Source organism: Arachis duranensis, chromosome 1 (genome assembly GCF_000817695.3).
Source record: "Arachis duranensis cultivar V14167 chromosome 1, aradu.V14167.gnm2.J7QH, whole genome shotgun sequence".
Taxonomy (NCBI): domain Eukaryota; kingdom Viridiplantae; phylum Streptophyta; class Magnoliopsida; order Fabales; family Fabaceae; genus Arachis; species Arachis duranensis.
In genome coordinates, this window is record NC_029772.3 from 35,399,454 (window position 1) to 35,426,112 (window position 26,659).

The window sequence follows — 26,659 nt, forward strand, 5'->3', positions numbered from 1 at the left end:
ACATTCAATTTGCGGTATAAATATGCGTACATCTGAAAAACAGTATATTAGTCTATAGACATCCCTAAGTACAGTCAGCATTGGACAAGCGGAACAAAAATTTTCAATCTTGTTAGGCATACAGTCATCCAGTTCTCATTTATTATGCTTTGTTCTTTTCTGAGTTCTCAGTTTATCCTTTTATCAATTATCTTTATCTTTTTCAACTATCAGTTAATCTTTTTTCAGTTCCGCACATTTATCTTAAATCATTTATGTAAAAGACCTCTATGTCCTTAGTTAAAATTATTATTTTATCCTTTTTACTTAAATTACCATTTTATCCTTTTTTGTTCAAATTACCGTTTTATGTGTAATTTTTTTTTCTAAACTATCATTATATCCCTAATCTTTCCTTAAAATTATCTGTGTTTCTAATTTTTATAAATTATCATCTTGTTCCTGAACTTTAATAAATTACTATCTTATCCCTAAACTTTTATAAAATTATCATTTTTTCGCTGAATTTTTATAAAATTATCATCTTACTCTAATGACCCAAAAGATCATTTTGCCCTCAATATTTTATTAAAAAGCCACTTTACTCCTTATGCCTCCTAATTACTATTTTAACGACGAAGATTTTATTGAATGCTTATATTATCCCTAAATTTTATTCTAATTATATTTTTGTCTTAAATTTAAAAAAAAAATCTTTTTACTCTTAATACTTTTTTATTTCATATTTTTCATTTTTTTTAAGCCCTTGGCTGATTTTACCTCCTTTTTAACCCTCTTAACTTTCTCTTTTAAGTTTTTTTTTCTTTTTCACATTAAATATCTTAATGCGTATCTTAAAACCTCCGTATATATCTTTTTAAGCTTTTCTTACTTATATTTCACTATTTTATTTTTCTTTTAGAACAGTTCTTAAACAAATTCAATCAATAAGCTTTTTCTTAGTATATGTTCGACCGTGCACTTCCAAATCCATAATCATATATAAGAATTTTCAAAAATATTTTACTCGAACATTCAATTTCATCAAACAACAACTAAAATCATCAATCAAATATCAAAACATAAATAACATCTTTTGGGTTAATCTAACTTTTATCTTAGTTCTAAATTTGTTAATCTCTCTCTCTCTTGGAGCTTTTAGCACCACCTCCTTTCCTAAACTTCATTTAAAATAATTTTTAACACAAAGAAGCCCTTAAGAACAAATTTGATCATGAAGAAAGAGAGAATTTTATTGACCCTTTGAGCTTAAGATTAATAGCTTTGTACTCTTTAGGATACCTAAAACAAGATTTATACAAGGAATAGAACAAAACATGATTACTTCTTTTGGTGCACTTTAGTCCAAACCTTCTTTAAGAAAAAAAAATCAATCTTTTTCACCTTTCAAGCTAGAAAATGATGATTTCTTGCTCCTTGAGACCTTTAGATAGGATTATCTAAGCAAGAACACCAAGAATATGAAGTTTTCTCCATAAGTACAAAGTGACCAAAACTTTAAAGAGGGAGAAATTTGTACGAGGACGAAAAGGAAGACAAGAGAAAGATTTTAATCGCTTTAGAATTTTGATGAGAGTTTTTCTTCCTTTTGCTAGCCAAGCTTAAAAGTTCTTTCAATGGAGGTGTGTGCTTTCAATTTCTCTCTTGGTTTCTTGGTTTCACATTGGAAAAGAGGGAGAAAAGTGAAGTAGAAAGTGGAGATTAAGGGAGGGCCGTGGCATTATAAAGGAGGAGAGATAGGGGAGGCGCTTGATTAAAATAAAATATGGAGATAATCACCAAAGCTAGATATTATTGATTATATGTTTTTACTTCATCAGTATATATATATACCAGTATATATGACAGTGCATAGTTATTTCTAGTATTAAGTATCTTCAAAGTATTCTAATACAGTTAAGTTAATCAGAAAATACCAGCATTAATCTTACCAGTTGAATTCAGATTTGGTTATTATATTATTAAACTTACTTTAAGGTTGACTTTTGAGGTGCTTGGCTTGACCAAATAATAGTAAAATATTATTATACTATTTTTCTCTTGAGATTAGAGTCCAGCTCATCGAACAGAGTTTAACCGTTTCACCGTTTCACTCGTATTTTTCGAATTCTTAGCGTATAAAATCTGAAAAGTTAGTTCATTGCAATACTAGGTAAAAGTTACACTACAAGAAAACACGTCTTTTGCCACGCTTTAAAAGCGTGGCGATGAAAAAAGCGTGGCGATAGCTTTTCGCCACGCTTTTTGAGCTACCGCCACGCTTTCGAAAGGGTGACCTATCAAAGGGTGGCGGTTGCTCTATCGCCACGCTTTTTGCAGCCTATTGCCACACTTTTTGTTTGCCACGCTTTTTTACAAACTGCCACTTGAAAAAGCGTGGCTGTAGGTGGGAAATACGGCCACGCTTTTAAAGCGTGGCGGTAGGTAGAGATATGGTCACGCTGTAAAAGCGTGGCCATAGAGAGAGATACGGCCACGCTTTAAAGCGTGGCGATAAGAAGAGATACGGCCACGCTTTAAAAGCGTGGCATAAGCCTTGTTAAATTAAAAAAAAATCTTTTCATACTTGATCTTCATTGCTATGCAATATAAATTTTCAATCCTTTTTTATTACCAAACCTACAAATATAGTATGCAATTTTTATTACAAGACAAATCAAACAATAATTAGTGACATATAATTTACTATAATTGTTTTATACATTAAAAAACTAATACTCAAATACAAAATAAATCTCGAGTTCAAATTCCAAAACGAAAAACCGAAGAAAAATACAGAAACAATACAAGTTAGAACTGCTCATAATATATCAAATTACACTAATAGAGATGATCATCAACCTAAATACTTAGTAAAAGATCAAAATCACCCTAAAACTGCTCCACTTTATGCATTAAGCGTTCCTGTAATCCATTCCAATACTAGCCTGTAGCAAAATATCAAGAACAAATTGAACCAACAAAAACGATATATATAAAAATATTATAAGAAATAATCTAATTTATGCATGTATTAATAATTTCAAATTAAACCAAGTTCACATTCTACTATAAAAATTCATCAGCATTATTATGCTAATAGGAATAAAAATTCCAAACACCTTGCACATCTATTTATCTTTATTATTACAAAAAGTAGTAGGCACCTAATGAGCAGCTTCTACCTAGCATCCATTTACAAATAGTGGCAGTGGTATTCCAAACTCATAGTAAGTGAAAATTAGTGAAAAAAATGGATTGAACTACATTTTGAATCCATAAAGTTCACCATTTCGCCGATTTGCACTTGGCAGATATTGCACTCCCTTGGAAGTAAGGCTTGGAGGTTCTCATAACTTCTTCATAGGTTGGTCTCTTATAGTCTACTGTCTGTTAATCATTTAGCAAAAAAATTAGATCCTTGGAGAGAGAGAAATATAATAAATTCTCACTATTTTATTTTATTCTATTTAGAAAAAAAAAAGAACCATAAGCAAGGATTATCAAATACTGTTAGATTGACCCATAGATAGCCAGAAATTGAATTGAATGCTCACTGATTGGTAAATGCAAATCTAAAAGTACAATAACACGAAACTAAACTATGCTCAAAATACCAAACTAAATTATTGAACAACTATAAAGCAGATGCATTATTAGCTTCCTTTTCAAGCGACAAAATTATTTATTTGCAAAAGCAATAAGGTCGATACAGAATGCTTAAGGTATACCGATGAGGGAAAAAATCTGCATCCTGTTGAAGAATCCAAGAAAGCAGTGAGATCAACCATCTCTTCAAGAACTTTATGCCAGTCTCCTCTTCAACCTGTCAGAGGCACAACTAAGCCATGAAGAGAATTGGAGAGAGAGAGAGAGAGAGAGAGAGAAGCCTCACGAACTGTAGTGCCAACGAAATCACCCTTGTCATCATCCAACATTCCAGCAGGCAATTCCAAAATAATTCTTCCAGTAGGAACCCTTGCCTGATAAATAAAAAATAATAAGCATAATATGGAACTCTAGTTAAAATGTTTGAAAAAAAAAACATAGTTTCTCTCTGCAAGGATCCAACATCTAAGAACCTGTTCAGTAAGGACAGCATAAGTTTCACCATCTGATTCCAAAAGTATCAACACAGTCACAGCAGGTCCTCTTGCAAATACAATACCTGGAACCTAATCACGGTTTACTTTATTATATATAAAGAAAGAAATCAGCATCAGGTGCAAGTGCACAGAAATTACAAGCAAAAGAGGAATGATGGATGCCTGAGAACATAAATAGGTTAGTCAGTTACTTAAATTACCACTTAACAAGGCCTAATTATCAGAAATCATATCCATTTTTTAAAGACTGATGATGCAATTACCTGAATTAGAACTTGTCTCAGAGCCAAGGTGCCATCAGCTAGAATCCCAATCTCACTTTGCAAGTTATGCAACCATTTCTTGAATAAAGAGGAATCAATAGCATTCTTACAATGGAAAACAACAAAAACCAAACCAAACCACCACAACTGAGACATGTTTTTTATATAGCATGATAACAAGAAGAAACTGTGTGCCTATCAATTCTCTTTTGCCATTACATCTCATGGGGACTTGTCAAAACCTAGCATCTAATTGAACAAAACCTCCAATATCTAATTTTAGTAGCTGTCAAAAGCTCCTTGGATTCGTTAATGCTGGTTTCCATGACGTTCTTCCTTCTCTTATGTGTATCCATTGATGGATAGAATTCACAAACTTAAAGGAAAAGGAAAATTGTTAGCTGAAAAAAATTCCATCATATTGATGATAGGAAATCAGGACTTATGGCTGCACAAAATTCAATTTCAGTTTATATTATATACATCAAGGTTTCCGATCAATCATATTTCAAATTTGTTAGTTACATGTTAAGAATAACAGACTTAGACAATGTTAATTTTCAAAATTGTATATAGTTAGTATATATTATATATTACAAGGAAAAATTCATGGTAGAAAAGAAAACAGAAATCTAAGTAACAAAAATTAGGATATTCTGTTGGAGAAGATTAAGATTTTTTTTTCTTTAACAGATTAAATAAATTTGAGAGGAAAATTTATGTTATCTGCTGGTTTTTATTCGCAAAATTTAGAAACCTGTTGGAAGAAGCACCTGGCAAGAACATGCCTCTTTCGTTCAAGCTGGTCATCTTCTCCACCCTCAATTGACCAAATGCTTTTTGTGTCCCCAGTTGCCCTCTGCATTTCACACTCACTCACTTACAATAATAATACCCTAAGTTACCAAATCTACAACAACTAAACCACTAAAGTCAATCACCATTATGCAATCCACGTCACAAAATATCATAGTATTAATAATTAATTGATAATAATAATAATAAATAAAATAGAGAAACCCTAGCAACAATTGCAACGACAAGCTAGAAAGGAGCTGAACTCACCAAGAAAAGCCTCTGCTGGATGTAGAAGTGGAAGTTGAGGAATAGAACCTGGGAAACTAAACTGGATGATGCGTAAGGTACTAAGGTGTTAATGATGCTGCTCCAGAGAGAGAGAGAAGAGAGTTTGGTGAGAGAGTTATGGTGGGATCCGAGCAGCGATAGTGGGAATGTCGGAAGAGAGAGCGCCGATGGGGGCATTGTGATGGAAGGGAGTGGCGACGGAAGGGAGCAGCGTCGGAGGGGCATCGATGGAGGGTTTGCGAGGGACAGTCAGAGTCACCGCCAGAGGGAGTCACCAACGAGGAGAGGGAGTGCCGACGAAGGGACCAGGGATGGTGGGAGTGCCGGAAGAGGGAGCGACAGCGATGTTCTTCGGAGTGCTGGGATTCTTTGCCGTCACTGGTGTTTAGGGTTATGTGCTAGTGTTTCAGTATTTAGGGAACGGCCAAAAGGGTTTCATGTAAATGGGAAAGAGATTGACCTTGCCGTCGCCCATGTTTGGTGGAGCTCGAAGGTGAACAGAGAGATCCAGAAAGATTGGAAGAAGAACAAGAAAGAGAAGAAGAGTATGAAGACGAAGATGAAGATTAAGAAGATGAAGAAGAAGTGGTTATTAGTGTCAATGGGTTGGGGACCGGGTTGGGGGCCGGGTTAGTGTCAATGGGTTGGGACCTTCTCGCCACGCTTTTAAAACGTCCCTATTTCTTTCTACGGTCACGCTTTCGAAGCGTGGCAGAAAAAACCTTTTGGCCACGCTTTTAAAGCGTATCAAATGAGTACCAGGATATGGCCACGTTTTGTAAGCGTGGCCATAATGAAACCCTGTCGCCACGCTTTTAAAACGTCCTTGTTTCTCTCTATGGCCACGCTTTTGAAGCGTGGCAGAAAAAAAATGTGGCCATTTTTCTAATCAATTGCCACCTTAACAAAAGCGTGGCCATTGATCCTTTTTGCCACGCTTTTAAAGCGTGGCAAAAAAAAAAGTGGCCAAATATCTAATCTATCGCCACCCTCATAAAAGCGTGGCCATCGACCACTTTTGGCCACGCTTTTGAAGCGTGGCAAGAAAAAAGCGTGGCCATAGGCCTTTTTTCTTGTAGTGTTAATTCAATGTGAAGCTTAGCTTACTGTAACCCTAGGTGAAAAGTTATCATCAGATTCATATTTTTGCTAAAAAACCTGACGGTAACAAATGACGCGTAATATATTTAAATTGGCGTACCTTTAGCATTGGATTTTACAATAGTAATTTGCAACGATAATCCATTTTTATAGAATGCACCATTTCATTTGATGAAACCAGCATTATTATCGGATTTTTCCATCTGAATAAAATCCGATGGTAATTTAAATACTTAAGGTTCTTGGTGAACCCCTTGTCGCTATTCTTTAAAACACTCTCTCTCTCCCGTTCCAACATTCACCGTCTCGCACTAACATTCTCCGTCATTTGCTATTGCCTTTCTCGTCGTCATAGGTGTTATCGTGAGTAGATTCGGTCAATGTTGTATCTCTCTCTCTGTGTGCGCGCGTACGAGCATTGAGTTTTTATTTTTTTTATTTTATATTATTTATTGAAAATCCTAACTTTTGTTAGTCACCGGACCCGCTACCGCCGCACCCCTGTTCCATCACCATCACCGTGCTTGAACTACTACCACTGCATCATTGTTATTTTTATATATGTATTTTTACAAATTTAATTAATTTATTTCTTTAATGGAATTAATCAAAATTATTTTTAAATGTGTGTGTATTCTCTTATTTTAATTACATTGCAATTATATTTCGTTTCATCTGATAAAATTTTATTTACTTTAGAATATGTTATTTTAAGAGTTTTAATAAATTTAAGGTAATTAGCATTATTTATTTTCAATATGTTAATTTCAATCAAAATTTAAAATAATTTTTATGTATATTTATGTTTTGAATTTTTACATAGTTATTAGAGTTATGATTTTTTTCATTTAATAAAAATTTAGTTATTTTAGATTGTGTTATTTTATGGGGTTATAATAAGATTTAAGGTAATTAGGATTATTTAGCTAGGTTTAATGTTACTTTGTATAATTTAGTGAAGTTATTAACTTAAATTTTTTTTAGGATTTTTTTTGGTGTAGTTTTAATTATGGGTTGTTCATGCAGTTACATTTAATTTTGTGGGTTTATTTGTGTAGTACTCAAATTAGTTCTCCATCTCTCAAGATATTAAATTGTTTAAATTTTATGTTGGACTTAATTTTTCTATAATAGTGTTTTAGGATGAAAGTGAGAGAATGTTGTTTAATGGTGCTTTCTTGAAATTTTTGTTTGCTAAAAATTATGGAATAATAAGGAAATGCATTCTAGAATTTAATATTTGTTTGAATGCATCTTTGTTTTATTTATGCTTGCAATTATTTACTTTGTGAAAATTTAGATTTTTAAATTTGGTGGAGTACTCTGAATTAAGAAAATATTCTACTAAGTTTTGATTAATATTGTTTAAAGACATTTGTTGAATTATATATATGTTGTTGAATTTGTTTGGTTTGTAAAAATTGAAAGTTATATTTGATGGATGTGTCTAATTATAGCTAATATTCTACCAATTTTTTTTAAATTAATAATTTAAGTGGTGTTCTTGGTTGAATTTTAGATTGTTTGAGACAAAATAATTTTGAGTCATCATTTTATAAATGTATGATAAGGATAACAGTAAACAGGGGAATTAAAATCTGAGTTCTTTAAGGGTGTTGATTAATTTGTTGCATATGTATTCAACATAAAACCTTTTAAGTCTCAAAGAGTATCTAGATGTCCATGCTATAATAGTCAACTAACTAAATAGTTAAGAGCTTCAAATATAATTCTTCACTTTTATCGTAACAAGTTTAAGAATGGGTATTGGGTGTAAACTGAAGACGGAGAAGTTGATGAGATGAGAAGAAAATCAATTGGTCTGCACTGATTGCCAATAAGTTTGAGGGCCAGTCAAGGAGGGTGAACTTGGTTAGAGAAGTGAACATAAAAGAGGTGAATTTGGAGGGTAACTAAGAGAGATACAATGAGATGGTATTTGATGCAATCAATGTTAATGTTATCGAAAAAGTTGAAGAAGAGTCTAACCCAGAAACAAAGAGATTTTATGATTTGTTAGAATCTACTGCACAACCACTGTTTGAGGGGTATATTCACTCAAAATTGTGTGTGTGTTAGAATGATGAGTATTAAGTCTACGTCAGATCACACCAAGCATTATTGTCAAACTTGTGAGTTAACTTGTAAACTCGTAGGTAGTGGAATCAAGTTAACTCGAACACAAACTCGGTCTTAACTAAACTCAACCAAAACTCGCAAGCCGAGGTGCGAGTTAACGAGTTTGAATTGTTGCCCAGTTTTGGCTAAAAATGACATCATTTAGCCCCAAAAAAGAGAGAAAAGCGTTTTTTCACTAGTGTTTTTGTCCAGAACACTCACTCCTTTCCCCTCTCACTCTCAACACTGTTTCTAAGTCTCTTTAGTCACAAATCTCATGCTCTCTATGTTCTTCTGTCGTCTGCCATTCACCCTCGTGCTACTGTCTGACATGCTATTTTTGTTCACCTGCTTCTCCTAGCATTGTTCTACACGCTTACCCAGTGCCGGAAGGTCAAGGAAGTTAGTGACCTGATGACAGGGGAGCCGGCGACCGAAGCCCCGGTAAACGGCGGCCGTAACTATAACGGTTCTAAGGTAGCGAAATTCCTTGTCGGGTAAGTTCTGACCCGCACGAAAGGCGTAACGATCTGGGCACTGTCTCGGAGAGAGGTTCGGTGAAATAAATATGTCTGTGAAGATGCGAACTACCTCCACCTAGACAGAAAGACCCTATGAAGCTTCACTGTTCCCAGGGATTGACTTTGGGCTTTTCCTGCGCAACTTAGGTGGAGGGCGAAGAAGGCCTCCTTCCAGGGGGGCCCGAGCCATCAATGAGATACCAGCCACTCTGGAAGAGTTAGAATTCTAACCTTGTGCCAGGACCTACGGGCCAAGGGACAGTCTCAGGTAGACAGTTTCTATGGGGGCGTAGGCCTCCCAAAAGGTAACGGAGGCGTGCAAAGGTTTCCTTGGGTCAGACGAAGATTGGCCCTCAAGTGCAAAGGCAGAAGGGAGCTTGACTGCAAGACCCACCCGTCGAGAGCAGGGACGAAAGTCGGCCTTAGTGATCCGACGGTGCCGAGTGGAAAGGCCGTCGCTCAACGGATAAAAGTTACTCTGATCTTTCCCAAGAATTCACATCGACAGGAAGGTTTGGCACCTTGATGTCGGCTCTTCACCACCTGGGGCTGTAGTATGTTCCAAGGGTTGGGCTGTTCGCCCATTAAAGCGGTACATGAGCTGAGTTCAGAACGTCGTGAGACAGTTCGGTCCATATCCAGTGTGGGTGTTTTCCCTCTCTTTTTCTTTTGCTCTATGTTGTGCTTTGCCTCACGCATTTGCTTCCTGCCGTTCTCACTTCTCCGCTATTCTCCTACTTTTTCTATCTCTGCTGTGTTCGCGCCTTTATCTCTGCCTCTTTGTATATCTACTTTGCTTTGTTTCACGCCTCCAAGCTCTGCTCTGCCCAACTGCCTCCATTCTCTATTGCAACTGACTGCTTGACCATCATTTTCTTTAACTATGTTGTTCGGTCGCTATATTCAAGTTTCTAATTTGTAGCAGTTGCCACTAGCTAGTAAGTATACAAGTTGGTGAAGCATTAGAAAGTTTGTTATAGGTATTTTTTTTTAAAATATTATTACTTTTAGCTTTATTGGGTTAGGCTATTGAAGATTTGGAGATTTAGATTTTATAAGTATTACAATTTATAATTTATTGTAGTATTAAATGTTAGTATTAGTAATTGGATTATTTGATTTTGTTTATGCAGGGATAGAATGATTGAGAATGTTGGTTCAAGACAGCATTATCAATTGCTAGTATTTCTCCTATTTCTATGTTGTACTTATTGTATAGTTGTGAATGATTTGAATTATTATTTATTATAATTTGTACTTCTATTTTAGTTTATTATGTGTTTTACAGTTGAAATTGTTAATTTTAATGCCTAAATTTAAGAAAAAAATATATATTATATATGATATATATTTATATTTTAAAAGAATTTATAACATGTAAATTCATACGAATTTATAAGTCGAGTCTACGAGTAAAATCTAGATTAGTTTCACAAGTTTACTTAGATATGGCATAGTAACAACAAAAGGCCATAACCTAGATTGCCGACACAGTAGGACCAGCGGGACGACGAGAACGACGACGATTACCAAGACCCATAATGATTAGAATTTTCTTTTGATTTATTTAACAATAATTATCATTTATCTCTTTGTTATGTCATATTATAGTTGACTATTTTGATTAAAAATAATATTTTATTTTTATTAATTCAGATTTGAATATTAATTCTTGACATATTTATTATGATATATCAGGTTATAACGGTGTTTTATATAGCCTATTTAAATAATAATAAAAAATTAAAATTCATTATTACTGTTAAATTTATCAACATGTAAATCTTTCAATATGAACTAATTTATTTTTTAAATAATGTTTTTAAATTATATATACCCGTTGGATTTACCATGAGATAAATCCGACTGCAATAAACACGTGAAAAAAATTACATAATTAAATTCTTAAATGGTTGTTTAAAACTGCAATTTACATGTTAAAAAAATGTAACAATTCCGTTTAGAAAAATGCATAATTAAATAATATTTTATTAAATTTCATCAAGTAAAAAAATCCTTATTTTTTATCTTTATTTTTTTAAAAATTAGAATTTAAAATTTAAAATTCAAATAAAAATTAATTTTAAAAAAATTAACTAATACTTTTAGTTATTCAATTATCGTTTTAAATGTAATCACGCATGTATCAAACCAAAGTAGAAAGACGACAAAGCACCTTCTATTTTAGTGATGTGATGCGTAACACAACGGTTTGATTTCGACCACCAGTTCCAAAAGAGTTGCGCCAAGACTTGGATTCAATATAGATGCATAACTTGTCCAAATGTCACACCATTTATCTGCTTTCGCTTGTTGCTTCTCATAATCAATTATTGTTGTAGAAAACCTTATAGATTATTCCTATGAATCTGTCCTCGATATGTGCAATTGAATCCTAGATTTCTGTGAATAGTCAACTACTATATGTGTGTACTACGCATTTGCAAACTTGATTTCATTGGACACTGAAACTGTGGCTACAAGTGAAGTGAGTGATTTTGATGGACCTCAAATCCTTCTCTTCCAATTCCCTGTCCTCTTCTGAGGTTGCTCTTCTTGCAAGATCGTCTTCCTATTCTTACAATGCTTTTAGGCACAAATTTGGTGTTAGACTTTCCAAGTCTCCAAGAGGTAACCCCAAACTTTTTTCTTACTGCATTTTCATTGTTTTTCTTCATTGAATGGTAGTGTGAGCTTTTCTTCTAATGATGAACTGCTATTTGATTTGTTCTTAATTTTTTGCTAAATAATGTGTGTGCCCTTTCTTTTGTTTCTTTTTTACTGCCTAACTATAAAAGATGTTACCAAATACCGAATTAAAAAAAAAAAAAAACCCGAAGAAGTTATTATTATTTTCTTGGGTTTAATAACTGTGTTCTCTCATCTTGGATTTCAGGGATAATTATTAGGGCTTATGGTGGTCCTGAGAACCATTACTTGGCAAATAAAGCTATCATAAGCTTAGCTGGTGGTGCAAATAATGTTGCAGCAGAAACAAGTTTTCACAGTTCTAATGGATTAAACGGTTCAACTTGGAGCCTTTTCACAAGAAATCTGAAAGTACTTGAAGCCTATGATGATGAGTATGGTGGAGTTGTCATTGATCCAGATAGGTTGCCAACCAATCCGTCTGTTTTCGCTCGTGCCCTGAATTTGTCTCTTTCACATTGGAAAAAGATGGTAAATCCTCTGCTCAATTTCTGATCCTCAGTTACAAGAACTGTATGCAAGTTGAGGAGACAAGCAACCTAGAACTTTAGGGTGTATTTGCGAGTTAGAGTTTCAGAGGGAAAGGTCTGAAGAGTAAAATGACTTTGCTTTATTCTTCAAACCTGTCCCTTTCTTCCATTTTCTGGAACAACAAAACTCGCAAACACCACTTTGGAATAGGGTGTGAGTTCAAATCCTAGGGTGGAGATTCTTCTTAAACTTGTAAAATAAGTAAACATATCTCATGGTCTTAAAATAAGTAGATGGACCAACAAGTACTAAAATATTCACTGATTTTTGGTGTCAGAGTTTGCTATATCTGATTAGAAAAGTAGTTACCATGGAAAATCTCACTTTAGCATCATGCTCTTCACAAACCACACCTGACTTATGAGGATTTGCAGGGAAAGAAGGGGATTTGGCTTAAGTTGCCTATTGAGAAATCTGACCTTGTTCCAGTTTCTATCAAGGTGATTTAACTTTTCACATGTTAATATGAATGAAGAATTAAAGATTACTAGTGACTAGACAGAAAAATCGTGTAAATTCTCTGCTTGTCCCTAATTATTGAATGGACAGAAAATCAACAAGTTTTAAAACCTTTCCCTCTCTTTGAATTTCTATGAGTAACTAACTTTGGTCTCAGGAAGGCTTTCAATACCACCACGCAGAGCCGGGATATGTGATGTTAACTTACTGGATTCCTGAAGGACCTTGCATGCTTCCGGCCAACGCGTCGCATCTAGTAGGAGTTGGGGGATTTGTCATCAACGAAAACAACGAGGTATGATTGCTCCTATTACCAATCAAGCTCATTTGAAAAGTTACTACATGTTCTGAAATTTCTATATCAATTCAAAAATTTGTAAAGGTGCTTGTAGTGCAAGAAAAACATTGCTCTCCTGAAATCCTTGGTCTTTGGAAGATCCCAACCGGATTCATTCTCGAGGTATACATAATTTTATAGCCGCACTCATCAATCTTCACAAATCATTTAAGAAGAAAGAGACAATGAACCAATTGAGATGGTATTGAGTTATACTGAAACTTGAATTCTTTACCACTTATCTGAAATACCAGGCAGAGGAGATATACACAGGAGCCATAAGAGAAGTGAAGGAAGAAACCGGCGTAAGTTCATGAACTTCGAAATATTCATTAACTCGTGTCGTGTACTATTTATCAATTGCAAAAACCGAGGGCTTACCTTTAATACTGGTGCTTTAAACTACAGATTGATACAGAGTTTATAGAAGTCATAGCATTCAGGTAACAACAGCATTCATACTTGCAGTTATGCAATCAAGAAGTTGAAATATTTTTTATAAAATTGTGTAAATTGCAAGGAATTAGGATATATGTTTATAGATTGGTGCTGAATTTAGTGCTTTTGATCCATTACGGTTGCAATTTTCTTTGTGACTGATAGATTTAATCATCAACCGCAGGCATGCGCATAATGTGGCTTTCGATAAATCAGATCTGTTCTTCATCTGCATGCTAAGAGCCCTATCGTCCAAGATTGTTGTCGATGATCATGAAATTGAAGCTGCAAAGGTTTGATATTTACTCATTAGAGACAGTGAAAGAAAACTATATACCATAAAGTTAGTTCAATCAATGAAATCTCATAATCCTAATCTTTTTTCTTCTGAAATATTTATTAGATATGACCTGTTAGGAATACAATATTGGTGCATGCCACAGTAACTTAAATTGGAGGTGGCTGCTTCTTTTAAGTTCCTATTTGAGTTGAGGATTTCCAACAACTTTGATGTGATATATGTGTGCAGTGGATGCCCCTGGTAGATTTTGTGAAGCAACCACTAATCCAAGAAGATTCCATGTTCAAACAGATCATAGACATCTTCGTCGCCCGTCTCAGCAAGCGTTACTGCGGCCTTTCGACTCACCAAGTAGTTTCAAAGTTTGATGGCAGGGTCTCTTCCCTGTACTATAATGTTATAGACAATGACGAAGATATCAACTGTGTAGGAAATTAAGCCAAGGATCTCAAAAAACTTCAAAGGGAGAAAGCAAGAACCGTTCAACAAGTTCTCAAATCTCAAATAACAGCAACAGGCTGAAAGTTGAGCTAACTATTGCACCTTTCATCAGATAAAGAATCTGATATATGCCCGATGTAATAATATAAGTGCAATGTTATTTCGAATGTATATAGTTATCTTAAATAACAATGTCTCCTACTATATTGTAAATAGAAGAGCCACGATATTTATGGGCCTTCAATATAATCATCCGTGGAATTAAAACATCATTGTATATTTGAAGTTTAACATATTAAACTGAAGTTGCAGAACTTTTTTCTTCAGCAATGCTATGTGTATAGCTCATTTTATTTAGACCAATTATGGTAGCATTCAAGTTATTTTCTGTTTCAACATAGTTCTAAGAAAAACCGGTAGTAAATCTGTTCAATATTTGATTATTGAGTGGGTGTTTGAATTATAGTTTACAAACGGAAGTTTGAATAAAATTGATTTTGCAAACTTGATTTTAATGAAAAGTAAGTTTGTGTTTATGTTTGACAATATTTATATCAAAATGGATTATAGTAAAATAAATATTGTTTGGATTACACTACTCAAAATCACTTTTAGATACAAAATTACTAAAATAGATATCAACTTAAATAATTTTTGTATATTATTTCTGTGTCTTTGTTTCCTCTCTACACCAATATATACAACGCTCACGTGATTCGGAGGCCACACACCAAATAGACACTCAAATTATACATCTATAGAAATGAGACTCATGTTTACACCATGACTACACATTTCTTTTAGGTGATACAATGATAAATTAATACGTACCGATACGTTTAAAATATGGATAAATAACAATAAAATATGTAGAATTTATTCTTTACGTCAGCATTTAATTTTTTCTTTTTTAAATATATAATATATCACCACTTTTACTAAAACACCCTTTTAATTAAATAAAAATAAAAAATAAATTTTATTTAATTTTAATGAAAAGACTTAAACATCCTTCCTTTATTTGATTAGACAAAAATACCCTTTGAATACCCCTATCTTAACAGCTTCTCCCCTAAACCCTAGCTTCTCCACCACCGCCGCAAGGACTGCCGCCGTCCGTCGCTCTCAGGCATACCATCGTCGTCTGGTCGTCCGTGCTTCATCCTCCTTCAAGAATCGCAGCTTCTTCTTCCTCGACCTCGGCGCGTCAGTTCCTGGTATTCATCTGCTCCATCGCGCTCCTGCCGCCGTCCGTCGGGCGCTCAGTCACCATCGTCTTCGTCTGGTCGTCGCAGATTCTTCCAACCCACCACCGTCTTCTGAGTAGTGTAAATGAACAAGCAGAAATCAGCATCAAAAGAAATACCTTAGCTGCACGGCAAATTCTCAAGTAATTATCCAAAAGCCTCATGGCCTGTTCTTTTTCCTCTCTTCTAAAAGCAGAGACCACTTCAGGATTAGCCTAAGATGCTGGTAACTTCCCTACTGCTCAAAGATACCAACTTTAAACCAATCAAATTCATCGGATACCACCAGAATTTAAAAGCAATCAAGATAATCGAGTTACAAGACACTGGGATAGGCATTCATTCGGTGTTACAACAGAGAAGAATACATCAACTTTATTATCACAATGTATACAGAAAATCAAAGGGAGGGAGATTAAAGCAAATGCCTCTTGTGATTGACAATAACATATTGACAAGTTGACAACTATAGGGGTTATGGTCACATTACAACCAAAAACAACATAGACATTATCATCAGGGGCAAAAATTAGCATCTATAGATAACCTCCTTGCTTCTGTGCCTCTGAAATCACATGTAAAGCAAGAGTTGTTTTCCCAGAAGCCTCTGGACCATATATTTCCACAACACGTCCCTACAACAGTTATATATAACAATCAGCTTACAACTATCACCCAATGAAATAATGAACCATGAACTAAGAGACAGATTTCTTCTTTATTTATCTCTTATCGTATCAGATGAAATTGTGGAAGCATAATTGTCATGCAGTTGCCAAATTAACATAGCAAATTAAACGTGGAAGGAAAATCAGAAGTCGGAGCAAAGTAGAAAATCTTTTCACCAACGACCAACTAGATTAATTTATAAAAAGGGTTCAATGTTTGTAAAAGCAGAATAAATTAGCAAGAAACTTCGTTATACAAGGATTTAAAGATACTTTTGGAAGTCCACCAATTCCCAGTGCTATATCAAGAGCAAAAGGGGAAGAGGAGAGAAGAAGATGAAGAACACTGAAACATTTAGAGGCGTGAACGGGAGGGTTTTTGAATCCAGATGAAGAACAATTTTAGTTTTTTGTATTTTTAATATGTTTAACTCAGATGAAGAATAATTTTGATTTTTTTGTTTTTTTAATATGTTTTTGTTTTGTTGTTTCAATTATTTGAAACTATAAAATTAGGGTTAATTGAATTCTAAAATTTGATTAATTTAAAAGGGTATTTTTGTCTAATCAAATAAAGAAAGGATGTTTAAATTTTTTTATAAAATTAAATAAATAAATATTTTTTTATTTTTATTTAATTAAAAGGGTGTTTTAGTAAAAGTGATGATATACTATATATTTAAAAAAGAAAAATTAAATACTGACGTGGAAAATAAATTCCACATGTCTTATTGTTATTTGTCCATATTTTAAACGTATCGGTACGTATGAATTTATCATTGTACCGTAGCAAACACCATAAATAATACAATTGTATGCATAAAGGATAAAGTTGGTAAAAGATAAATAAAGATTGAGTATTGATGGTTAAAAGCTTGTTGGTGAAACGCAGAGGTTTAAAATTGTTGCTTCTTAAAAACGTGGTTTTGAATCCAAAATCACTTCTACCTTCATGAATAAAAAATTTACCAAACCAAAAATTGAAAACGTTCAAGATGTCTAAACGTACTTCTTCTCTTTGAACGCGTTTGCTAAACCCATCCTGAATCATTAGTTCAATTTTTTTTGTGACGAATCATTAGTTCAATTAATATATTACGGGTTTATCCTTTGACCCAATCATAATTAAAAATATATAAAATTATAAAATATAAAAATAAATTTTAAGCTTATGTATGTATTATATTGAAACAAAAAATTAATATAAAAATATTAATTTTATTCATGTAATATATTTTAAAAAAGTGTTTGGTATAACAATTAAAATTTAATTTATCAGATTTGTTCAATAGTAACTAGCCTTTAAGAGAGAACAAAAACTTCTAGTTAGCGACTATCTACGAGTAAAATGAAAAGATACTTGCAGAAAACGGTGACGCCCAAGTTAATCGACGTCAGAAAGGTATAAAAATCAAGAAAAAGCAGCATAATTTGAGACTATTTCTCTTTATATTCATAGTGTATCCAAGAAAGTATAAGAGGGATCGTTACCAAATTTACACCTTATTTGGTAGAATTTTTCATGGATTCAAATCGGGCATCATGTGGCCCAATTGTATCCCAAAAGAGTGTATTTGGGCTAAAAGGTACCTTTGGCTAGTCTAAATACTAGATCGTTGAATTTCTTCTACTTGAGCTTTGATACTAGTGAGTATTTTAAGTATTGTATTCCGACATTATAGGATTGTTTCAAAATTGTATGCCTTACATGTGAACATTAGGGGAGATATTCTACCTGCTACACTTGCCCTCATGGCATCGTGTGAGTGATGAGGGTTTAATCATGATACAATTCTTAGGAGGAGGGTTGATGGGGAATCATCCACGTCTCTTCAAAGCAATGGTTTTACTGACGTGGCACATCTGTTTCCTTGCCCCCTACTTAGTGAAGCATGCTTAGGATGCCGCCTCTTCTCATTTTCAATGTTCAATTAGCATATTCTCTAGAAGAAAAAAGAGTTGAACTTGCTCATCTTCTTTGTTCATCTTCCATTTTTTATTCAGGCAAACATAAGTATTTCTTTCTTATCATGTCGGTCTCTTATTATTCTCATTGCCACATCCTCCTTCTTCTACAAAGCATCTCAACAATGAGAATGTCACTCTGTTAGTTGTGGTTGCTTCCCCTTTTAGAGTCTTCGTTTAGTGTTTTTCTTTTCCTTTATGTGCTTAGGGGTGGCGTAAGCGTGCTGGTTCCCTTATGTAGTAGGTAATTATTGGCTGCTTAGACTTTGCATGCATCTTTTAAACATTTTTTTTGTTGTGGAAGAGTCACCAAAGAGGTGGTTATTTCTTTTGGCAATTATTTTCAATGTAGGTTTATAAAAAGATATAGAAAACTTCGAAAAAGTTTGCCAAAATATTAGGAAAGTTGTATCGTCTTTTCAAAGAGGTGAAAAGTTTTATGGTTAGGCGTACCTAGACATTTTTAGGAGTATGAATACATGTTGACCTTGATCGAGGTGGAATTATAACACCCTACCACACAAAGTTTTATGCTGCAGTCGTAAGTCAGAGGTGAAAAGGTATTACGACCTCTAAAAATGAAAAAATACATACTTAGTATTTGAAAGATATGGTGCGGAATTTCTAGATTCACAAAGTAATTGGCAAGTGCATTGAGTCGTACCAAGTAGTATCTCAGGTGAATGAGGGTCGATCCCACGAGAATTGATGGACTAAGCAACAATGGTCGAATGATTCCTTAGTTAGGCAAGCAGAAAGTGATGTTTTGGGATTCAAAAAGAATTAAACAGTACTTCAAAGAATAAAAAAGCAAACAGTGGATTTGATGTAAAATATATGAGAGAAAGTAGTTAAGGTATTGGAGATGTTTATTATTTCGAATTAAGTTTTCTTACCAATTAATTTAATCATGTAAACTTCATTTCTTGGCAAATTGTCAGTGACTAAAGCCTAATGTCTTCGTGATTTAGTCTCCAACTTAGTTAACCGTCAATATCTTGGTCACTTAATTTTGATGAGAGGGTTAAATTCAATTCTAGTTTACCCAGATATAAAAGGATTATATGTCACGTATCCTGTTAAGTCCAAGTAATTAGCAATTTAGGAAGAATTTAATTTCAAGTTGTTGTTCAAGTGAGATAACTCTTCCAAGAATCACAAGAACGCATAAAGAATAACGATTATTCTTCTGATCTACCCAGATTCATAAAATGAAGAACAAAAGTAATCATTAAAACTGAATCAATACATTAATTAAAATAGAAGAATAATAATCTTAATACATAGTAATAAATAGAGCTCCTGACCTTAACCAAGGAGGTTTAGTGGCTCATACTTCAGAGAGAAAACTAGGGTTCAGAAAATGTGAAAGTGCAGAAGAAAAAAGATCCTCCGAAGGGCTGAATCTTTTCCTTTTTATATCTAACCTCATTTGATTTAAAACTAAAATAAAATAATAAATTCTAAACTTAAAAGATTTTGTTTATAAATAAAAATAACCAAAAAGAGATAAAATACAATAATTAAAAGCCAAATCTAGCTAAAGATGCTTCTTTGGGTAAGGTTGACCTGCACTTCTAGCGTTCAACACCAGGCGAGGCAGTGAGTTCCTATTCGGTTCTGTCTTCTTGGCGCTAAACGCCAGGATCGGCGTTTAGCGCTTTTCGAGGCAGTGTTTCCAGAAGAAAAGTATAGACTATTATGTATTGGTTGGAAAGCTCGGGTAGTTGGCTTTCTAACAATGATGAAACTGTGTCAATGGGACCTCTATGGCTCAAGTTATGCTTGTTGGAGTGCGAAGAGGTCAGGGTTGACAGCATCCACTTTCTTCCTTTTTCTTCTGCACGAACCCTATCAAACTCGCCCAAATCTTTCCTGAAATTAATAAAACACTAAAGCGACTCAAAATAGTAAGAAAATAAAGAAAAGATGTTCACGTATCACAGTACCAAACTTGAATTGTTGCTTGTCCTCAAGCAATTAAAATAATATAGAACTGAGAAGAGAAATTGCCTAAGACTTGAAAGTTCATTTAAGCTCTTGTCCAATTACTAAGTGGGGTTGATGCTACTGTTATTCTGAATAGGTTTGACATCTCACTATCCTTTGAAACTCAGAAATGCTGATATCCCTTAGAACTAGAATCCGAATGATATTATGGACTCTCTTCCTCTTGAAGCTCTGATTAATTCTTGATCACACCTTTTTCTTATCTTTTCCTTGGTGCTTTGCAACTTGAGCCTAGCCGTGACTCTAAGTGTTCTGTCTCAATCTTAGCTTGACACAAAAATACCACAAGTATTTAACTGAGAAACTCTTTGAGTTCTAATATTTCTTTTAATTCCTCTCAGTCAGTGATGCTCAGAGCATTTAGCATACTCTGTAGTTGCACTTGGTCTCAACTCTTAGTGCTCTATCTTGAGGATTACTTGACACATTCACACTACAAGCATATGGTTAGGAAAATAACTCTTTTGAGCTTTTAATCATATTTGACCTTCCTAATCATTGATGCTCAGAGCTTTGGACCTTACTTTTATTTTTTTTTTCCTTTTGCTATTTGTTTTGCTTCAAGGATCAATGTCTTACTCAATTTAGAGAATCCATAATATTTCTCTAAGTTCCTGTACCTCAAGAACTAACATTCTTAACTTTAATATCAATTATGTACTATTCAGTTCATACATTCAGAATCAGAGATAATACCACCACATCAAAGTAACTAGAACAACTCAGAATATATAACTCAAGTCTTATGCATTTTACTACTTCTTCTCTTTTTCTTTTGATTTTTCAAGCTCAGTGAGCAATACATGAGATATTTTTCAAAATAAATATAAATTACCAAATTAAAGAAATAAGCTAGAAAACAAGATAACAGAAATAAGCTATAAAATACTGCCAATAATCATGCAAAGAAACTCGAACAGATAACAGAAAACAAGATAAAACACCTGGAAAAATAGGATAGATAAAGCAGCAGATAATGAAACTCAACCACCTCAGTTCTGGTGGTCGTCTCCTCCGTAAAGATGATTCACCGCTCTTTGGTGCCATTGATAATAAGATAAACAGAGAGCTCGCTCGACAATTATCTCTAATTTTACCCTTTGTACAAATTAAATTAAAATTTCATTCTTGTTTCAATTTTCGTCTCCCACTTTGCACCAAATAGAATACTGAGATTTATTTCAATCTCTGTCTCTTAATTTCTGTCTCTCAGTATCAGTCTTTCTATCTCTATCTCTCCACCAAACGCTACCTAAAGGCCTTATAAAGCAAGGAAAGCCTAGCAAAACATATTTTACTCTAACGACATATTTTAATATTTTTTAATAAAAACGATATTTATAATAATATTTTTTGTTAGGATAATAAAAAAAGGTTTGAAAACAAATTTTACCTTATGTTACATTATATTTATTCAAATCAATTTCAATGTAAGAATAAATATTTATAAGTTTTACTTACGAATGATTATAAATTCTCTACAAATTTAACAAAAAATATTTTAAAAAATAAGATCTGAATATAAATATTTTAATTTAATCATAAATTATATATTATTATCAGTAAGTAATTATCCAACTTTGAACGCCATTAAAATGATTACTCTATTGTTTTTAATCGAACACAGTTAAATTTTGAATTCAATTAATATTGTTAAATTTTTAATGCAAAAATTACTATGTGTGTTTTGTTTAAAAATTCAAAAACAAAAATATTTTATGTACTTTGTATGTTGCCTGTATAGAGCATGGATACATATACATTAATTACTGGTATTTATTTCGGTACAATAATAAATTTATGCATATTCAATACAATAAAAATATGGACAAAATTAGCGACTATTTTGTAAATTAGCGACTACTTCGTAATTTTGCTTTCTCATTTAAAATAGTTTTGGTTTAGCGACAAAATTCCTATAAATTTAATTAAGAAATTTTAAAGATTAGCTATAAATTTGCTACAAAATGTGATAGATTTGCGATCATATTAGCGGATAACTTGCGACGGGTTAGGTTCGGAAAAATTCTTCGCTAATTAAAGTCAACTAAGCATTCCATTTTGTCTACGAAGCTAGTTTGGATTTAGCGATGAATCTGCTGCAGTAGAGTTTGTCATTAATTAGTGACTACTGTTTAGTCTATTTCTTCTATGAATTAGCTTTTACTTTGATGATGGATTTGCGACTATCTATTCGGTAGCTAAAAAATTTTCTGAATTAAATTAGCAAATATTGTGTTTGCCTCACTGATCTACGACTTGTAATTAGCGAGAAAAGCATTAATTGTTAGGTGGTAACTAATCCGTCACAAATTATATTTTGTACTAAATTAGCGATAATTTTACTACTATTTTCGTGGTAGCTAATCGTCACAAATTAGATTTTGCATAGACAAATACTTACTTTAAAATTGTTATTATTGTGCATGGGAGAATTTTTTACTGATTTTGTGTCCTGAGAGCGAGTTTATTTACTAGTCTCACATTCCTCAATTTGCTAAAAAGAGAAAATGTTGCTCAAAATATAGCATTATTTAATAGTTCTATAAAAGACACCAAAATAATAGATAAGCATAAAGTAACTAATAAAAAAGCATTATAGTAATATGTTAGTTCATTTTCTTCTGTATTTGAGTATTCAGTGGGTGATTCTTCGTTGAAGAGTAATGGACATGTTCTAATGAAATGCCTTCTTGATTTACAATGTACACACCTTTGTCTCTTTTGGCCTTTCGGAACCTTTTTTGGAGCACCTTTTGACTTTACAATAGATGAATCACCTATTAGCATTGACGTTGGGAAAAGTCTCGCTTGTGCATCACTTCTTTTTTGCACCTTTGAAATTAGCTTAAGTAACTCACTTGAGATTTTTCTATAATCAGCTGAAGTTTTTGAAGAAATATCACAAAACTTCCAACAAATTAATGCCATTGTACCATATCTAAATGTGTGCACTATATCATCAGCGAATTCTTACTCTCCAATTGAGCATATAAAATCACTCTTTGTATTTTTATCCATCTTTTTAGGATAAGAGATTTAGGGACACATTTTGCATTACGATGCTTCACGATTCCAAAGATATGAGAGCACCGTAATCTACGAGTCTCAAATAGCCTGCACTCATACGTAAACAGGTCCTTATCTTTATCATAAGATACTTTAAATAGTCATTACTGATTAAAATACTCACTCGTGTTATACTCAACAAGATCTCTACTGTTTGGACATTCAGTCACATTTAAGACACCTGCTGCTTCTATCTCATCCTTTACAAGTTTGAAAATTTTAGTATAAACTTCAGTAGTTTGCTTCTCAAAACTTTTCAAGCACGTAGTCAAAACAGAAAATTTATAAAAGGTATCAAAGTCATCAGTAAGATGATTGTTTTAGTAATGCCTTTGTACTTCACTGGATTTATGCATAAATTCAAGGTGATTGATTTTATTGTTAATATAGTTCTTCAATAATAAATGAATTCCCTCACATTGGGATGTAGTTCTTATGCGACTAAAGAAGTCTTCCCTCAAATATGCAGTAGCCCACTTCATTTTATCATTATAAATGCCCTGAACCCATTCATTCTCAGCAAGTCCATATTTTGATATGATCTCACTCCATCTCTCTTCAAATACTTCTGCAGTAAACTATCCATACAATAATACATTAAAGTCATCCAAAAAATATTTGTTTTTTATATTCTGTACAACATTACGATGGAGATGTCATGTACAAAGGCGGTGTTGTATACCAGAAAATACTTTTAAGATGGCCTCTCTCATGGCGTGGTCCTCGTCTATCACAACGCCTTCAGGTAGTTTGCCTGACATGATTTTCAAAAATTTCTTCAGCGTCCACTTGAAAGTTTTGAACCTTTCATCCGAAAGCAAGGTGCATCCAAAGATAGTTGTTTAGCCATGGTGGTTGGCCCCTGAAAATATGAGTAAGAGCTTATTGTAGACATTTTTTGTAAGTGATGTCAAAAGGCAGTACATCGCCAAAGTATTTGTAATCAGCAACTCTTGTTCTATCTGCCCATACCAAATTATCTAACTTGCCATATTTTAAGGTGAACTTTTCTAAAAATAACGGGTCACTGTCTGCCTTGGACAATAGATAAGCCAACGTAGTAAATACATCACCATATTTCATTTTGTTATGCCCAGTCTTACTAATGTGGTTATGTAGGTCTTTGCTGGTAAAATTCACTTTATCATATCCACACTTTTGGGAAACCATAATAACCCATTATGTGGTAGGTTTTAACACCACATACTCGCAAGCTATCTGCTTGTGTTTTATCAACGTCATTAAGCCTACGATTCATAGCAATAAGATGTCTGTACTTAGGTGGACACAATAGATGATTGTGTTCACTCTTAAAGACACCGTTTTTACTTACCTGACCTATAGTAACGAATGAAATAAATTCTAGTCTTGTAATTGACATAAGTAATTTTCCTATGCTCCCTTTGTCGATTGTTTTTTTTTTAAGTTTTTCCAATGTCTTTCTCCTGCTTTATTACAAATTAATTGTTTTGTATTAATGTTGCCATTAGCATTTACCATCTTTAAGTCTTTTTGAGACACAAATTCATTGCACTTGGCATATTGGGTATAAAACTCACAAACTTAAGATTTCGTATCAAACATCAATCGCCATATGTCTTTGATGGTCAAATCAGTTATCAACTTTTCAAAACCATCAATATTAATTATATCTGCCTCTACCTTATCTACTGTTACATCCATCATATCATCACTTTCATTGGAACTGCACTCATACTTAAAACTTAAATTCTCAGAGTGATCACCATCTTTATACGACTCTTTACCATCATCCTCCATGACTGAACTTACAATTTTAACATGTAAGCAACGAAATAAATCCTAGAAGAATGGAATAAACAAAATGATCTCAGTATTTTATGACTAAAATTATTGGTCAACCAAATTTTATGAAAGCTAAGAGTTATTAGTGCATAAGAATGTTATTATTATGACAACCAAGAATTATGAAAAAAATTCTCTAACTTATTAGTTTTTTATGTTCTTTCTTTTAAAAACAAGAATATAACACATTCAAATAAAAATGATCTGACATTAGTTAGGAGCATTATCTTTATCTATAAAAATGATATATATGCCTAATAAAAAAATAATTAATAGTTTACTCTCATGTTTTTTAATATATGATACTATATATAAATGTGCAATCTTAATGTACATAATACCAATTTGCTGATAAGAAAGCGTATCACTATCACACTTAAAACAAAATAATCAAGAATAATAAAGTATAAATCTTGCACCTGAGATAAATATTAAAAGAAGAAAAAATTAGCATACAATTAAAAAAACATTAACTTTAACCAATTCAAATTGTCAGCTAACTCACAGACATCAATTAATTACTAAATACTTTAATTTGAGAATTTCATAAAATTTGATTTTTATAATCATCCAATTCTACATACATATGCTTTTCAAAAAGTTATCCACACACTCCTGCATATATTTCGGCCAAAATAAAATTTGTAATTTCTTAGCTTCTTTTTAATTGCTAAAAAGTTCTATTTAATTTGCTTTCACTTTAGTATTTTCATATAAGTAAATTTAGTCCTTAACAAAATGCTTGCTCTAAACAAATTCGTAAGGACAAAGAATATGTATAAAATTCTTTAACACATCCATTTATACTTTACTTTATTCAATCATCCAAATTAGAGGTGGTTAAAATTGCATATATAAAATAATTCAAATCGGTGCATATAAACCAGAATTCAAAAAAGTGTCCTGCAATTATTTTCTTGCATTACTATTATTATCACCAAATTATATATTTCTCTATAACAAAACTTTTAAAGTAGTAGACGTAATATTCAAACACTTACAAAAACTATTTTGGACAAATCTTGATAATAAACAAAAACACCTCAAATAGACATATGTTTCATACGCATATAAAACTATTTCACTATGTTAACAAGAGCATGTTTTGGATTGAAAAACATAAAATGATAAAAAAAAATTTGATAGTTTGGCTACATTTAAGTCACTGTAATTTTTTAAATGCTAATTTATTCTTAGATTTTTTAATAAATTTAACCATTCATTACACACTAGAAGTATTATAACTATAGTGAGTTTAGATCAATGTAAAAAAATTAAGGTCATTAACAAAAGTCATTACCAAACAATTCAATAAAGTGGATCAATAAAAATATCATATGAGAGAGATCCTTTTTTTAAATCCGATTTTGAGGTTGTAACTAGAACTGATGACACAATTGTCCCATGCTCCTTGGAATAATCTGAAATTTTGTGAAGAATTATATACATAGAAGGCCATTGAAAATTTAAATGAGAGAGAAAGAGA

The 26,659-nt window shown here is 33.0% G+C and overlaps 2 protein-coding genes and 1 long non-coding RNA gene across 4 annotated transcripts; 1 reads left to right on the plus strand and 2 right to left on the minus strand.

Annotated features, from left to right (window-relative positions):
• Positions 1 to 2,931: 2,931 nt before the first annotated feature.
• On the minus strand, positions 2,932 to 4,838 carry LOC107485297 (nudix hydrolase 14, chloroplastic). Of its 2 annotated transcripts, none has more exons than XR_002371309.2 (5): positions 4,349 to 4,838; positions 4,062 to 4,147; positions 3,875 to 3,962; positions 3,711 to 3,805; positions 2,932 to 3,369 (listed from the first exon to the last, which is right to left on the minus strand). XR_002371309.2 is itself a non-coding variant. In XM_021136392.2 (5 exons), exons 1-4 carry the CDS (start codon positions 4,502 to 4,504, stop codon positions 3,801 to 3,803), a joined length of 342 nt encoding a protein of 113 aa, XP_020992051.1. In that variant the 5' UTR covers positions 4,505 to 4,838; the 3' UTR covers positions 2,932 to 3,369; positions 3,711 to 3,800. The 2 variants fall into 2 exon arrangements, 1 of the variants encoding a protein (XP_020992051.1); XM_021136392.2 differs by having other exon boundaries at positions 4,062 to 4,154.
• A 6,586-nt stretch (positions 4,839 to 11,424) lies between these two features.
• On the plus strand, positions 11,425 to 14,720 carry LOC107485259 (nudix hydrolase 8). Its single transcript, XM_016105775.3, has 9 exons — positions 11,425 to 11,805; positions 12,071 to 12,354; positions 12,789 to 12,854; positions 13,031 to 13,168; positions 13,256 to 13,333; positions 13,465 to 13,515; positions 13,619 to 13,653; positions 13,833 to 13,941; positions 14,178 to 14,720. The coding sequence occupies exons 1-9, from the start codon at positions 11,676 to 11,678 to the stop codon at positions 14,385 to 14,387; spliced, it is 1,101 nt and encodes a 366-aa protein (XP_015961261.1). The 5' UTR covers positions 11,425 to 11,675; the 3' UTR covers positions 14,388 to 14,720.
• A 1,034-nt stretch (positions 14,721 to 15,754) lies between these two features.
• LOC107485310 (uncharacterized) lies at positions 15,755 to 16,688 on the minus strand. Its single transcript, XR_001591438.3, has 3 exons — positions 16,579 to 16,688; positions 16,185 to 16,272; positions 15,755 to 15,875 (listed from the first exon to the last, which is right to left on the minus strand). It is a non-coding gene; the product is annotated as an uncharacterized LOC107485310 (long non-coding RNA).
• Positions 16,689 to 26,659: the final 9,971 nt, after the last annotated feature.

Bases quoted from the DNA above. Each gene is read 5' to 3' on its own strand.
- LOC107485297 (XM_021136392.2), bottom strand. From the start codon at position 4,504: ATGTCTCAGTTGTGGTGGTTTGGTTTGGTTTTTGTTGTTTTCCATTGT. The intron at 4,155-4,348 runs GTAATTGCATCA...AACCGTGATTAG, and splicing joins TGAGACAAGTTCTAATTCAG to GTTCCAGGTATTGTATTTGC. The intron at 3,963-4,061 runs GTTCTTAGATGT...TTTATTTATCAG, and splicing joins ATGCTGTCCTTACTGAACAG to GCAAGGGTTCCTACTGGAAG.
- LOC107485259 (XM_016105775.3), top strand. From the start codon at position 11,676: ATGGACCTCAAATCCTTCTCTTCCAATTCCCTGTCCTCTTCTGAGGTT. The intron at 13,169-13,255 runs GTATGATTGCTC...AAATTTGTAAAG, and splicing joins TCATCAACGAAAACAACGAG to GTGCTTGTAGTGCAAGAAAA. The intron at 13,654-13,832 runs GTAACAACAGCA...CATCAACCGCAG, and splicing joins ATAGAAGTCATAGCATTCAG to GCATGCGCATAATGTGGCTT.